The following is a 15,782-nucleotide window of genomic DNA, read 5'->3' on the forward strand; positions in this document are numbered from 1 at the left end:
CTGACTCATGCTGAGCTTGACACTGTCTTAATCAGTGAGCAAATTACTTAATTAGCATTCAGTATTTTGCATCATCAAAAATTAAATGAAATATTTGACAGATACGGAACAGATTAAATTACAGTATCATCACAAATTGACACTAAAAAAAAAAGTAGTAAAATGCTGGGTTTTGCATTTGGGAGTTTTTCCTGCCAGCTGTGAAGGATTGGGCCCCAAATAAACTAGGAACAGTGTTAGGATAGCAATATGTAATGGGATAGATAAGAACAGAAAAAGGATACTTTAGTCATACAGATTTCTATTTAATTGCTTTCCAAAAGAAAAAATTAGGAGTACACATTATGATTTTGTTATGAAAAAACTCTCACAAAAGGAAAAGTCAGTAAGAAACCCTTTTTCTACATATGACTAACTTAATAATTACTTAATTCTCATTTTTGAAAATGCAGCCAGAGATCAGATTACCAAAACTATGTGAACAGTTCTACTGCAGGTGCTCAGGAATGATGAGTGTAAAATCCCTCAACATTTTTTTTTTTTGTCTGAAGGGCACTTAATGTATTTGTGTATGCACATTTGTGTGTGCACAGGACTGTGTAATGCACACTCCTCTCATAAATCACTCTTTCTCAGCTTCTTTGGACTAAGCAGTCCTAATCGCCTCTTTCTGATGGCTGATCTGCTGCTGCTGGGAAGTGTTAGAATGTCATATGCAAAAGATGATAAACTATGGACACTGGAAAGAGCAGGCCAGGAATGAAAAAGGAAAACACCTTCTTCACAAAAAGTAAATCGTACAAAAATACTAAGGTGGAGATAGATGCTAGAAATAAACAATGAAAATGAACTCCTGATACCAGAGGATTTTTTTTCCTGTTGGAGGTGAAAATACTCAACTTCTGCCCATCATTGGCCAAGTGTTTTGGGTACTGACATTTTAAAGTGAGTGCATCTAATTTTTTACCCTCTCTGGCATTTCCCTCTGATAATACAGCAGCTTGGTTTATATTATAAATACTAATTCTAATGAAGCTAATACAGTGATATACCACAAAGAAAACATTATTCATACTTATTTATAAAGGAAATGGTCATCTAAGAGACAAAGTTAGTTAACATTTATGTATGTCCATCCAGGATGAAGTAATACTAAGATCTGGAGAACTGAGATTAAGATAACACAATCTTCAGTAACAATAATGGACAGACTGACAATAACAGAGAACGCCTGCTTCCTCCAGATAAGGAAAAAACATGTACTACCTAAACACATAATCTTATTTGCAACTTCAGTAATATTACTTGACATGTACACATGTAAGGAGGTGGCACACTGTGCATATGTAGGGAAAGTACTAAATAGACTTGAGACTGAGGGGGGGCAGGTTGAGCAGAGAGTGTCTCTTTGGATGATGGTTGCTGACAAGAATGAAAATGAAAATATTTCCTGCGGTCAGGCATTCTATCTACAACCTTCTCTTTCCCCTCACCTTCCACCAATCATTCCAATACTGCTTGTGTCCCAAACAATTCAGAACTGGCTGGTCATTATCACAATTTTTTTGTGCCCCATGGGACTATGTGATTCCTAAGACAACAGATGTGCTTCTGGGTTCACTGCTAGAAGTCTAGTAATGGGCACAGCTAGAATAAATGAACAGCTTCTGCTCTCACTGCTTGGCTAACAGATGCACTGCAATGAGGTAAATGAGGACAGAGACTGGCTTAATTATTCTACCTTTTCTGTCAGCCATGTGCCAGCTACACCAAGAGTCTAGTTTAGCAAAACACTTCATAACTATGTCATTTTAGGCCAATTCTTAAGTACTTCAAATAGGCAGTAACATATGATTTTTCTTTTTTCTTAATCAAAGTTCAACACAACAGCTTTCTTCCCCAAACAATCCCAACCCTCAAAAAAGATTAACCAATGATCAACCTAAATTTCTGACTCACTGATTAAAATGTTTGCAACCTGGTACCAATTTTGGTCAAGTGTTTATTGCTGCTTATGGAAAATTTAGCACATTTCCTAAACAGTAACTCCTCATTACACCCTTCATATTGCAACAAAAGTTCAAAATAAACATCCTAACCAAAAAGAGCTTCAATGTCAAAACTGTGAACAATGTGAAACAGATTGCATCATGCATTGGAAGCAAACTGTAGCTCTGTGTTTAAGAAAAAACAAACATGGTGAAAACCAGTGGATATTAGTATACAGCGTTGGTCAAATGCTTCTTTTTTACAGGTTGTGCCAAAGGGTACGACAGCATGCCAAAACAAATGAACACATAATGATGATGTAATCATAATTATGAAGGAAATAATGATTAGAAGGAAATATCCAAAGGACAAATACGTATGATGACAATAACATATATGGGAAAGCATTCAGGTTGCCAAAATATCTTCAGAAATGTGTAGTGTATGTGTGTCCGTATGCATGTATGTGTATACATACAAGATTTGTTCAGAGAATAATTACTGGAATTCAAATGTGCTAGGAAGGAATTTTCTTCATAGTCTTATCAGTGCTCTCTCTATTCCCTGTTCAACATGAACCAAATGCGCATAGACAGAATTTACTAAAAATTTTGAATCAATATGAAGAACCCCAGAGTACATTTAAAAAGTATCTTTTCCCTTGTAAAAGATGTATTTAAAACTCTAAGTTAATAACCAACATGTTGATGGCATAGGGTATTATTATGATAACTAATAAATATTCAGCTGTGCAATAAAGTAAATAAATTATTAGTATTAACACCTTCATGAAAGCAGCTCAGAAATTTACTTCTATTTCCAAATTAAATATTGCAACGTAGTATAGATTTTATATTGCAATAAGACTTCATACTAACAAAAGCAAAGCCATATGAGAATGTATTTTTCTGACCTATCCTTAAGCCTGAAGAGATACATTTGCAAAAGTCTACAAAGGTTTTAACAGTATTCAAAAATATCAATTACTAGCAACAAAACCTAAGTTCTAACATATGATACTGATGCATAAATGAGGATTCAGGCTGAATTGCAATGCTTTTGTTCAAAATTGGAATCCAGAATCTCTTACAGGAGGTAGATATGAGGTTTTTAATCCACTCCTCCGCACAAGCAAGTTCAGCCATCCCACCAGTTACTGGGTGGGTGGGCAACTATATAAAAATAAGCACGAGCCCTCCCAGTAGACACTCCACTAGCAGTCTAGTAAACAAAAAGAGTATCCCACTGTTCACAAGTCAACATTATGCACTGCATAGTGCTGAAATGGTAAGAATGGTGCTCCTTCTTGCCAAATGGCAGAATATCCAATTCTGGTCTTGGAAGAGACTTTTTTGATGTATGACATTGTTACTAACCACTGTTAGTTGTTACAGTAGTGTAAGCACTGAATAAGCCTCACATGTTTAGAGTGGTGAATCAAGACAAATAGGTCTTCCTGAGGGGCTGAAGAGGAAGATATCAATGCTGTTCCTTTAAGCCCTATTTCAGCAAAGAACTCAAATTTTATTTAACTTCAAGCATAAAATTAGTCCCAAAGGGACTGCATTAAACACTTGCACAAAAGAAGAGGAAAATGAACTCTCCATTATTTTCTCGACATTTTGGCAGCACATGAATGGTAAAAGAAACTTAAATAAAAAATGTGAATTAAAACCTTTGTAACTACTACTGTAATAATGTGATCATGCCTCTAAGTCATCCAGTGCTGGTCATCCAAATGGTTTCTGAGCTGACAAATAAGATAATTTCTATACAAGTCAGGCCATATTGAAACTTGTCTGTTATTTCCATTTAAGAACTTACTCATTTATTCAGAATTTATTTCCAATTTATTTATCTCTCGTTGTCTTAAGTTATATATGTGTCCATCTCCCAGAATGGACTGACCACTTCTTGTGTCTCACAATCACTAGTCTGCTTTTTTAATTGAAGAGGAACCATTTTTATGACCACACAAGATCTTGCGTGTCATGTGAAATTTTTTTAAAACAAAAGGTCACAAACCCCAAAAGTAATTATATAGGTTTTAGTAGTGGTTTTAATTTTTTTTATTGCTATACTATATATATATTTACTTATATATACTTGCCTCTAAAAATTTCTAAAAATAAAACGAACATGAAAACCAATTAGATTCATAAAAGAAGAACTGGTTAAAGGAAGGGATATTAAATGACAGAGTAAATTAAAAAAACAATCGTAGAAAATAGTGTATTGCCAAAATATATGTTGCTCTGAGGCGGTTCATTTCTGGAGTTGGTCAGTGATCCAGTCCTTGAGGATCCTGAGCGGTCCTGTAAATTGCTGAACACATTAAACATGGATTTCCACGGGCAGCAAAAATATTCAAAACACAGTAATTTCCTGGATTTTATGTAAATGGGAGGTTACTGGATCGGAAGAATCAGCCTCAGGGCACCATATACATTATTATAAAACGTTAAAAAAATAAGAAAAGGAACAACAAAATAAAGAGATGACATTTAATTTCCAGAATTTAATGCTGTAATCAAGGTGATAGGTAACTAGAAAGTCCAACCACTCTCTCGAAAAACTATGGGTCAGATACAAAAATGTTATATACTAGAGGAATTTGCTGCCCTTTGGAATTAGTCTAAATGTACAGAGCTAGACTATTAGAATGATGCTGAATTGTTTCCACAGCATGAGGCAATGGTATATGCAAACCTATAAGAATGTTTAGTTCATCTTGAGTATATTACTTTAGGTATTCACATTCTTTCAAGTCTTCTTTTACATTGATCAATTAAGATGGCTATGCTCGTGCAGTTACAACTGCAACAGGATCTGATTTTACATTAGTCCTAGCAATTTACGCTATTTCAGATCACCCCACAAGCAAGGCTGAGCTTCCTCAGTTTAAGAAGTTTCAATAATGGGAATTTTCACAGGTACCATTTCAATCGTGCTTGAAATCCCATTGAAAACAGTCTTGTTAGGATCTTAACAGAGCTGTGGATTTCCCAGGATCACTGTCAGTGTTAGATAAAAAGTACAGTTGGAATGGCACAATTCAGAATGCCGAAAAAATATTAAGAAAAAGGTTCTAAAATGCCAAATTTGGATTATGGAAATTTACAAAAAATTAATGAAGTAGGAATAATTCAATAGAATCAAAACAATAAAAGTAATAAAAATCTAAGAAATCTCCCTGGACACTCTGCAGTATTCACTGTTTCATGTTGAAAATGGGAAATCAAGCCCAGAAACATATTGAAACTGTAATACATTAAGGACTTGCACAAACAAAGCACAAAAAAGTGGAAAAGACCAGAAACAGACAATACTTAGTACACAAATAGTCTGCAGTGCAGTACTAGAAGACATCAAAGATGAGCCTTTTTTCTCCAGTGAGTGTAGCATGAAAAACTAAGAAATGACAGTGCTAGTTCTTGACTGTGGTGTGTACTTTTCCTGAAGATCACTACCTGATCTCCAGAATATTTCCAAGACAACTGTGTGAATTACTAAAATAACAGTGTTCTTCACAGCTGAAAGTTCAGCAGTGATCAGTTACAAGTAATGCTGTCAAATTAACACTGTCCATACAGTGTTAAATAAGGGATTAAATTCAGGGACATCTTCTATGGTCACGGAGTACATTTGAGCTATTTTTCAATCTCTTCACAATCAAGTACATTTTGCTATTATTAGGGAAAGCTATTCTAAATGATCTTTTTACACTCCTCAGATATTATGCTCATCTACACCACTACTACTGTGAATGGAAATAGTAGGTAAATTGTAAATACTTGAGCTGAAAGTCTAAATCCAAACTTTTCTGGGGAAAAAAACCAACCAACCAACCAAACAAAAAAACCCAACAAAAAAAGTCCCCAAAACAAATTAGAGGCAGCTTCTAAAAATCTGCTCCATGAACTGTAATTATACTTTGAGAAATGTCTCAATGGGACAATGCAGTTCTGTGCTGACTGACCCTCCCTGCCAGCTCAGGTTCCTTCAGCTCACAGATAGAAAGATCCATTGCCCGCTAAGAACTGAGCAAAATCAGTCTGAAATCTAAGGGTCAGGCTAAGGTCCTTCTGCTCCCGCATTGTCACATCACTCCTCTATTGTTCTTTCCAGTAATGCAGTCAGTTGTGAGATTCATAGTTTAACATAAAATCAGGAAGGAATTTTAAGGTGAATCAGCCTTAAAGTTATTTTGATTGTGTTTACTCTTTGAGATGGCAGTGTAGAATTTGCAGCTTTATAAAGAAATTTGAAGTCTTTAATGAGGGCTAATAGACTCCGTGTATGCTTGAAGATATTCTTCCATCTTTTAAAAAAAAAGATAAAAGAATACATTTGTTTTCTATATTTGGTTGAAATACATTTGTAATAGGAGTTACTATGCTTATCAAATAGACTACAACCGAAGAAGATTAAAAATTATGTACATCACTGTTTCTCAACAGCAGCTACTGCCACTAATTGAAGTTTGTGCCAAAGCTACCATGCTCTGAAGGGAGACCTGTATGGGCACAGTATAAGAAGTATTTCCTTTGGCAGCAGCCTGATCCACTCACTTCTGCCCTATCATGGCCCACACTCTTGCCCATGCTTTGTGCTCAGCACCTGATCCAGCCAACTGTGAAGTCCTCAAACTCTTGTGGAAGCACAGCTCACATGGTTGTAGGGGTAAGAAGGGCTGTGGGCAAAGGCTGCTTAAGCTCACGGAGATGCCAAAAGAAATCCTCATCAAACCATGGCCTCAGTCAAGACCAGCCTGACAAATCCAAGCTCCCATTAGGTGGTCTGCTGATCTGAACAACCCACTGAAAGCCAAAAACTGTCTTCTAGGCAGATCTTACTTGAGAAGTATGCTTCTTTTTTTTTTTTTTTTTTTCTCATCCTGGAATGCCTGGAACAGATCACAGTTTTTTCAAATACAATTTCTATTCCGTGTTCCTGGGCAACTTTATTACCATGTTATTCACAGTTCCAAAATCAAGGTACTGTCTAAATGGAGTAAAGGGTATCCTTTCTGCTACTGACTGGAGGAATGTGATCCTAAGAATTTGGTTCCTGACATGAACCACTTTGGAAAATAAATTTTAAAATGTGTTTTCTCTGAAAAACTGTTTCAACTAAATGGCAGTGATAGCCACAGGATGGATTTGCTTCCCCAAAATATGATAGAGCTATTGCAACTTAAATATTCACCACTGAAGAGTATTTATGCAAATTTAGAACTATTTTGAAAGATGATGCATATTAAATATCCCTACTGAAAAGAAACCATTTAGATAAGTAAGAAAGTCCACTAAGGCAAAAAAAGATGTCTAGCAAGTAGCTTACTAAAACAAATTTAAGAGAAAAGGAATGTGATTAGCCAGCTCATAAACTGTGACTGCTATAGAAAAACATGCAAGCTATATATCTTCAAAGAATACCAAGCTACTATTTATATCTACAGCTATCTGTGATTAATCTGTTCTTTGATACAGAGAAAATAAGTGAATGTCAGGGATCTCCTGCATCATGGGTATTTCTAGATAACTTAGTTCTCAGAATGATAAACAGGTAAGATCTTCAGCAGGTGGAATACGCTAACCTCACCTACTGAGTCTGTGTGCTCCCTGAGCATTTTCAGTGGCTGCGTTGGATCCAAGTCTCACCTTCTTCAGTCTCCCTTTTTGAGGTCTCAAGAAACATTAGAGAGAAGAGGCACTTTCCTCTGAAATTTTATTTTGACTAGTTAAACAAAGAAACATGTAAGTATGGGAAGCACGTCCATATCTACTAGAGAACTGGTATGTATTTTGTTATCTTTCATTTATTAATTTTGTGATACAGCTTTCCTTGTTAAAACCAGCAAGTCAGATAGAAAACAGGCAAAAATCAGTATTTCCCTATTTTTTTCTTGGAAAGGGATCTTTCTGTTGTCCAAACACCTATATGTGTAATGACCATCAGTCAAAATTTTGGTGAAAAGATGGAGTTTTCCAAGTACTTTAAAAGTAATTAAAATTTCAAAATATTTACTACAGGATGGGAAAAGCAAAAGGAAAAGGGAAAAATAAGCATTCTATTTTCCACAGCATGGAAAGCCTTACTTCCTCTATGTAATCTTCTTCTGCTACCTCATGAGATATGAATGCTAACATTGCTCTAAAAACCAAACCTCCCACAGGAAAAGAAAAATATCATTATTTGTTAAACTGAGCCACTGAGACAACTTACAGGATCTTGAATTATCTTGGTCAAGCTACCTAAAAAGTCACTGGGCTTCAAGTAAAATAGTAACAGAGGCTTAATTCCTTTTTTTATACATAAAATGTTTTAAACATTTTCTGTACATATATAGAAAAACATAATTCTTATTGTCTCACTATGCTGTGTGCATGTGCAACTACACAGGTATATAGATTTATAACAACAGCTTGTACAAACAACTATATCAATGTTTTGGTCTTTGATTCCAGGATAAAACATACTTTTCTAAAAAACGGATTTTAGGGAATAAAGTTTACATTTTCTGTATTTCTGGATGACAGCAATTACTTTTTAGTGCATGAACAGTTGCTACTTACATTAACTTCTGTTATAGCAATATCAACGACGCTACCAACAACAATTAAGGCATCAAAAGTGTTCCATGCATCAGTGAAATAGTGCTGTTAGGACAAGCATTCAGCAGAAAGAGAGCAAGAGAAAAACACAAACAGAAAAAGAGAAGAAAAGGACAGTGTTATAACACAGAAACACTCTAGGCTCCTCTGATGTACCACTATACAATCTAATCTTTCCCTTTCATAGCTAAAAAAAAATTGGTAGAAAAAAAAGGCTATTTATTTCCCATATCAACATAATTGACCTAGGACTGGTCTGTACTCAAACTTTAGAAACATCAGATCAAAATCTGTGACTTGTCCAGATGATGGAAATAGTGGGGAGACAGAGAAAGAGAAGTAGGGACTGGGGAAAGTAAGCTGGGGTATACTCACATCAGCTTCACTGAGAACGACGTCTACTATGCTGCCAATAACGATGAGGGAGTCAAACGTATTCCAGGCATCACTAAAATAGCCCTGAACAGAGCAGGCAGGGTGCAAACGTTTGTGATTACACATGAAATGTCAAATATTTGCATACTTCTGTTTAGTTTTGCATAAACAGAAATTAGTTAAACAAAACCTGTGGTCTAATGAGAAAACAAAACAAAACAAACAATATTGCCTACTGAAGGAAAAGCAACATATATGTGCATGTGTGTGTATATATATACTTTATATATATACATGTACAGACACACACACACAGACACACACGCACACACACACACGCTGTACACATGCATAATACACCATTGTATAAGCACAATGTTGGCAAGCAAGCCATCATCCAAAACTGATTTTGGACTTCTAGCAAGGCTGAAAAATTCTAACATATATACCCTAACAAGCACAACAAAATCCCTTTAATAATATTTCTACAAGACCAAGCCAACTGAAACCTCCTTAACATTAATGACTTTATGATAGTCCTATCTAAGTGACTGGTAAAAATATTCAGAGCGTCAAAGCTCATCACTGGTTAATCATGCACAGTTATTAACATGGAACTGTGCATAAATATTAGAGAACTGACTTAATCTTCTATTCATAAACTAGGTTTAATATAGGAACTCACACTACATTTGCAGTCAGGGCCTGATTCTGTAATCAGTGAAGTCAGTGCTAGGAACCATAGCAACTTGAACAATTTCTTAATGCTTTTAATGAAGCCAGTCCAATGTCTGAAAATTCATTTTCATAAATTGCTTAGTCACCTTTCTCACATTTTATGGCTTTATATTCCATATGTGTATGTTACTGGCACACTACTGCAAATGGTTATAAAGTGCTATCATGCAATTAGCTGTCTATTGGCATCAAAACTGCATGTTTGAGCAAAAAGATATTTCAGAAGAAACCTTGAGGTACGTTCCAGGATCAATCTGTCACTGGGAACAAATCAAGATGTATTACTCTGTTGAAGGCAACTCTATGGAGACAAGATATGTAGGTTTTCTGCAATATGTGGATTTTGCCTAGTTATTACATAAATTCAGAATCACAAAGATTACTGAACTGAACTTGTCCTTTTTCTCATTCAGATATATTAATTTATCAGCCAACCATGACTAAGGAATGTGCATTACATGACAAAGGCTGAAGTGTACATTTTGTACATGTACATTCTGCTTTCCTGGTAATTAATTTAAACATACTAACTTGTCAGCCACTATTGAAGCTCTAAAAAATACATTTAGCAAAAAGTTTAAAATTGTAAGTGTGCTAATCTAACCTCATGTCTAGTTACATTTATTACACTGTTTACTATAAGATAATGTTTTAGCTGAATAGTTTGTTACGTATGTTGTTAGCGCAGAAAAGCAAAATCAGCTACAAATATTTTTAGAATTGGACAATATTTTTCTCAAGATTTTAAACTGTTAGAAATTCTAATAACTTCACAGTTTAAAGGTTACACTTGAGTGCATTATTATTTGGAAAAAAAGCTAATTTCACATGGAAATTTGCTCTTGGAGACTACAGGAGAGCTGCTACAGATGACAGCTCTACAGCATATTCTAGGAGAGAAAGCACTGAGCAGAGTCAGGAAAGCCTCATTATGTTTCTAACGCTAGTCTCTTTTATCTCTTTTAAAACACAAATTGCTATAATCATTCTCTCATTTAAGGCAGGGGCTGTAAGAGGAAAATAGATCAGAGTATGATTACCACTACAGCCCTTTGTGCCACATGCTCTGGTTCTTTGGGATTAATCATAAATTCCAGTCTTGGGGCAAAAGCCAGTGTTCATGGATTTGGCGTCCTGAACAAACACATCCATTTCTGAGAGCTCCTGCACAATTCCCTATCACTCCTTCCTTACTCATCCTGCTTCACAAGAACAAGCCATTCCCAAAGTTTCTACTAAACATCATGCTGAACCACCTCAACAATACTGAAATTTATAATCCTAAAGAGATTAGCAACTGCCAGCTAAAGGAGGGGAGCTACTCTCCTAATATTCTTCCTGATCATTCATATTCCTTATTTCTCTTACTTAAAAGAAGTATCTTTCTTGATTTTAAAATAGCGATATTTATATATATACATAAAATAAGAGACTGTTGGCAAACAGCAAACAGAAAATCAGCACAATCCTGAGGTGTGCTATCCATCTTCCTCTACAGTGGGAACCAAAAAAGGTCCTCCTTAATTTCAGCTATAGAAAAAGTTACTTTACTAGACATGCTACAATATAAGGCACTGAAATAACAAATTCACATATTTTGATTCAATACAGCTAAAATACTTACACATTTATTTACTTTATTAAACCTTTTCCATCAGTATAGACAAATATTGTTCAAAGTAATATGTAAAGCAAAAGCATACAAATAAACAAAAAAACTAAGAGAAAATAAAGATGGTTTCGGAAAAGGGAGGAATGGACAAGTCACAGCAAATAAACATCATGCAAATAAGTTGTTTTCACCACTGCAATGACCCAAGATCAATTCACTTACTAGCCATCTTTCCTTTTTTCTTACAAAAATCTGATGTAAAACAACATGGAAAATCATTACAAGTTTAAGTAACAGCTAGCTATCATGAAGCTGTACATACGGTATGTGTTGATGTATTATTTTAGATTTCATAGCTGTATTTTGTTTTGTACTGTACTAAACCACGCTAAGTAACAGACTTTAGCAAATGTGAAGAACAATGTGAAGAAAAAATGCCTGCTCTTTTAACTTACATTATGAAAAATTTGTTCATTGAGAAATGCTGAAGGATAAAATCACAAATCCTGGGGAATATGTAGGCATAGAGAATTAACACCAAAATATGTTTCTATAGATCTACCACATAAATATTTTAGTCCTTTTAGTACTCTGTTGGAAAGTTTAGGGCCTCATTCTGCAAAGTACTGTGTGTTCCAATCTCCCAGTCAAGAAGTGTGCCAGACACTCAGCATCAACTTTCATATCTATCACTTATCCAAGTTTTATATATTTCAGAGCTGGAAGGCAGTCTGCAGTACCTTGGTTTTAAACAACACAATATCATAGTAAGAGTATCAATAATTTATAGTAGCCTTAAGTTTGCATGATGAGCAAAACCAAAAGATCACCGTTTTCACAGGATTTTTGTCAACATATTAAGGGGACACTGTCAAGCAGATGACATAAAAACTAACATGTTTTTATCTATTCTTATTTTTACAGAGTGAGTAATGGAGCTTTTACTTGACATATCTTTGAAGTATTTTTTAAATGCCCAAAATTAATAAATAAAACTGTCCATTCTGCCAGACTAGACTAAGAAACCCACCAGTGACACAAACATAGAGGAAATGAATCAGTCTTTCCTCACAGACCCTAAAGCAAAACATTAAGTTGGGTTTCAGATTGTTCCTACTATTATTAAATCTTAGTATGAGTGAAAGCAATTGTTGTTTTAAGCATGTATCTAGTTTAAAATTTAGATTACTAAAAGACATTCACATTCTGCTTAAGACTGCTAGCTGATTTGCCATTATTTATGTACTACATAATATATGTTGCCAATAGGTGTTTTGTTAAAGAGTATCTGACAATTAAAAAAGTTACCATCTTCAAATAACAGGAACAACCTTAAAGATATTTAACTCCCTTCCCTTCCTGCTAATTAATCTCTGCCAAAAGTCTGATTAATACCATGGCCTTTTAACTTTGTCCCGCTAATTAACAAGTTTAAGGTGTTCTGCATCTATGGGGGAACAAAATTCATGAAATGAGGACCTTTCACTGACAGCATCTGCCCTTCAAACTCTCAGGGTTCAGATCCAGGGATCTCTCACAGTAAAAGCATCCAGTCAGATAGAAAGCATGTTGCAACAGAGTTAAAACTCAAATTGTACAAAGTCTTAGAGACCAGTATTAAGACATTGCATTTGATAACGAGTAGAAAGTCCATAATACAAATGGAGCACTATGATTTATACACTCATGATCAGACCACTATAGTTTGCATTAGCTGCGATTTCTGACTACAGTCACAAGTGCATGGAGAACCATACAAGGATTCACAATCTTCTTTCAAAAAGCAGATGATAAAATGTAGCAAAATCTTCTGAAACTTCAGTGTGAAACAAGAATATAGAACAGGAAATACAAATCAGGAAACACAGCCAGCATACTCATGACACTGTGGTCCACGTATCTGAGCGAACTGCTCTGGGACCTCATATTGTGTGATTTTTAATGTGAAATCCTTAGCATTTAAATAAGATAGGTGACACAAAAATACAAATAAATTCATTAGAAATGTACAATGGACTGGACAGTGCAGAGCAAGACTACGGGAGAGTGGGTAAGCATTCACCCAGAACTCCACACTTCACATCTCAACACCAGACCTCAAGTGATGTATAATGTAATGTGTATTACTTCTGCAGGCAAATACAAGCTAGCTTTAAATCAAGGAGCTCAGGCTCCACAGCCGAGCTCATGACTAAATGCAAGCTGAATAAATAGTTTTGAAAAGCTGGAAAGAAGTTATAGATCTACTCCACGCTGAGCTCTGGGCAGCCATGACTATGCTGCTGTTAAGTATGAGAACTAGCTTGTTTAAAGCAAGAATAAGATTGCCCTCGCAGCCTACAGTCATCCAGTTTGCTACTTAACACCAAGAAAGGGCACGGTTCACAGCCAATTACAGATGCAGATATCCTGATGACTTTAAAAGAAGGGCAATGGATAATGAAAAATACCAGCCTTAGATGGTGAGATCAGTAAACTTCAAATGGCATCTCTGGCTTTATTCAAATTCCATGTATAGTGAGTGACCACATTTTACTTATTTACATAGATATAAGCCCAGAATAAACATTGATTTCATTGTACTGCAAACAAAATTTAGTTTAGTTTTTCATTATTAACTTTTGCACTGTCGTAAATGCATTATGAGTACTGAAAAAAAAGACTGCATTAACTGTCACAGTCTGATTTTCATCTTTTTTTTCAATTAGTAATTATAGTTATCAGTTTCTTTTGCAAATCTACTTTTGAAAATGTGTCTGCATTATTCATTTTGACAGTGTCCCTTTAAGGCAAGGAATCAACTACTCACTGTGGGACCCTCTACCAAATACTGTGTATGTATAACTGAAAACATAAAAATCTAAAAAGGCTATTGAATATGCAAATTATTTATGTGTATGTTTGTAGTACTTGGCTATATTTTATAAAGTACAGAAATAATTCTGCATTTTAGAATAGGAAATATAACATAACATACAGTTCTTTACTGGAGGTTAACTTAGTGTAAATTTATAAATGTAGTACCACGAATAGAAGTGGTATGCTTGTAAACAGGGAATGATTTATCTGATTTATAAAGGGACATTTTCATTACCTCAAAATTTTGCAGATCTCATCAATGACCTTGTAATATTTTTTCCGATATCTGCATTTCATTTCCTGGAGTTACATTATCAGACTAACATGTCTATTATGATTTCACTGACAGATAAATGTGGGAAACATAGGTTCTTTTGTTCTTTGAATAATACATAACTAGTGTGAAACTTACGTTATACTTAATTCCTGTGGTGATGACCTAATTAAATCATATCTAAAACTTACCTTGGGCTTGAATGCAATCAGTTTCAAAACCATTTCAACAGTGAACACTCCTGTGAAAACCATATTCATAATGTCCATTGCATCATTAAAGAGCTTAGACTGTCCATAGTGCTGTGAATGAAAAAAACAATACTTTTAAAAGTAAAGGCTTTAAAATATTAAGTGAAAGTAAGGCAGGCTAAGACAAAGTTGGCAAAAATACAGCGCAGGAAAATATTTTCTAGTAGTATTTATGATGCACACCTATATACATACAAGACTAGCTGAGTATCTCTGGTCAAGAATGGAGTTGTTTAAATCTATTCTGGTTAGGCACCAAGTGGAACAAAATTGTCATTCTTCTACATCCTAAGGGAATCTCCAGAGAGAAGGTTTTGAGAGGAAAACTGTTCCCTCAAAAAAGAAGTATTAGACAACAGCAATTTCCCAAGTTTTATATGCTAGGTTTTAAAATTACATAACCTTGTGTCACACCTGCTTAGAAAGCCTGCAATATGTTAGTCATAGAATAACAAATATTGTGTAGGAGTGATATTTTTAAGAGGATACAGTGTATGCAAATTTACTGAGAAAAGTAGAATAGTTTTGTAAACTGAATGTGAACCATTCTTTTCCTTATCAAAATCTGAAATATGAGGCTAAAGAAAGACAACTTGGAAAAGTAGATAAGAGAAGTAGGTGGCAAAGAACTGCATTGCATAATGTAGAAAAAGTAAAAACATGCAAAACCACACATAGGTATATATAGATATACAGCTAATATATGAAAACATGTTTGTGTGAGGTTTGCATTAACACACAAAACTAGAGTTACTCCCGATATTAAGTTTTTAAACTTTTGAAGAAGATACAGACACAAAGGATGGGTTGGAAGGGACCTTCAAAGATCATCTAGTCCAATCCAACCAAACATGGAGTAGTATATATACAAACTGAACACACTGACACAGAACAAGTACAGAAACTACACAGAGGTGAAGTAATGCTTAAAGGCACTGCATAAAAGAATATATTAGATAAAAGAATCTAAGGGGTTGAGAGAAACATTTGCTAACAAAATTAGACTTTTCTCTTCAAATTTTCTTGCTCATGGATAATCTTTGGAATATACACATATAATACAAAAT

General features: G+C 34.9%; 1 protein-coding gene across 1 annotated transcript in view; it reads right to left on the reverse strand.

The window, feature by feature from the left end:
- Positions 1 to 15,782, reverse strand: part of CACNA1D (calcium channel, voltage-dependent, L type, alpha 1D subunit) — a 199,081-nt gene that overhangs the window by 44,009 nt on the left and 139,290 nt on the right. Inside the window, exons 30-32 of the mRNA XM_010572683.1 lie at positions 14,656 to 14,766; positions 11,554 to 11,583; positions 8,982 to 9,065 (exon numbers count right to left, since the gene is read on the reverse strand). Coding sequence (XP_010570985.1) covers positions 8,982 to 9,065; positions 11,554 to 11,583; positions 14,656 to 14,766 — 225 coding nt within the window. The remainder of the gene's footprint in view (positions 1 to 8,981; positions 9,066 to 11,553; positions 11,584 to 14,655; positions 14,767 to 15,782) is intronic.

Source organism: Haliaeetus leucocephalus, unplaced genomic scaffold (genome assembly GCF_000737465.1).
Source record: "Haliaeetus leucocephalus isolate CR32 unplaced genomic scaffold, Haliaeetus_leucocephalus-4.0 Scaffold2, whole genome shotgun sequence".
Taxonomy (NCBI): domain Eukaryota; kingdom Metazoa; phylum Chordata; class Aves; order Accipitriformes; family Accipitridae; genus Haliaeetus; species Haliaeetus leucocephalus.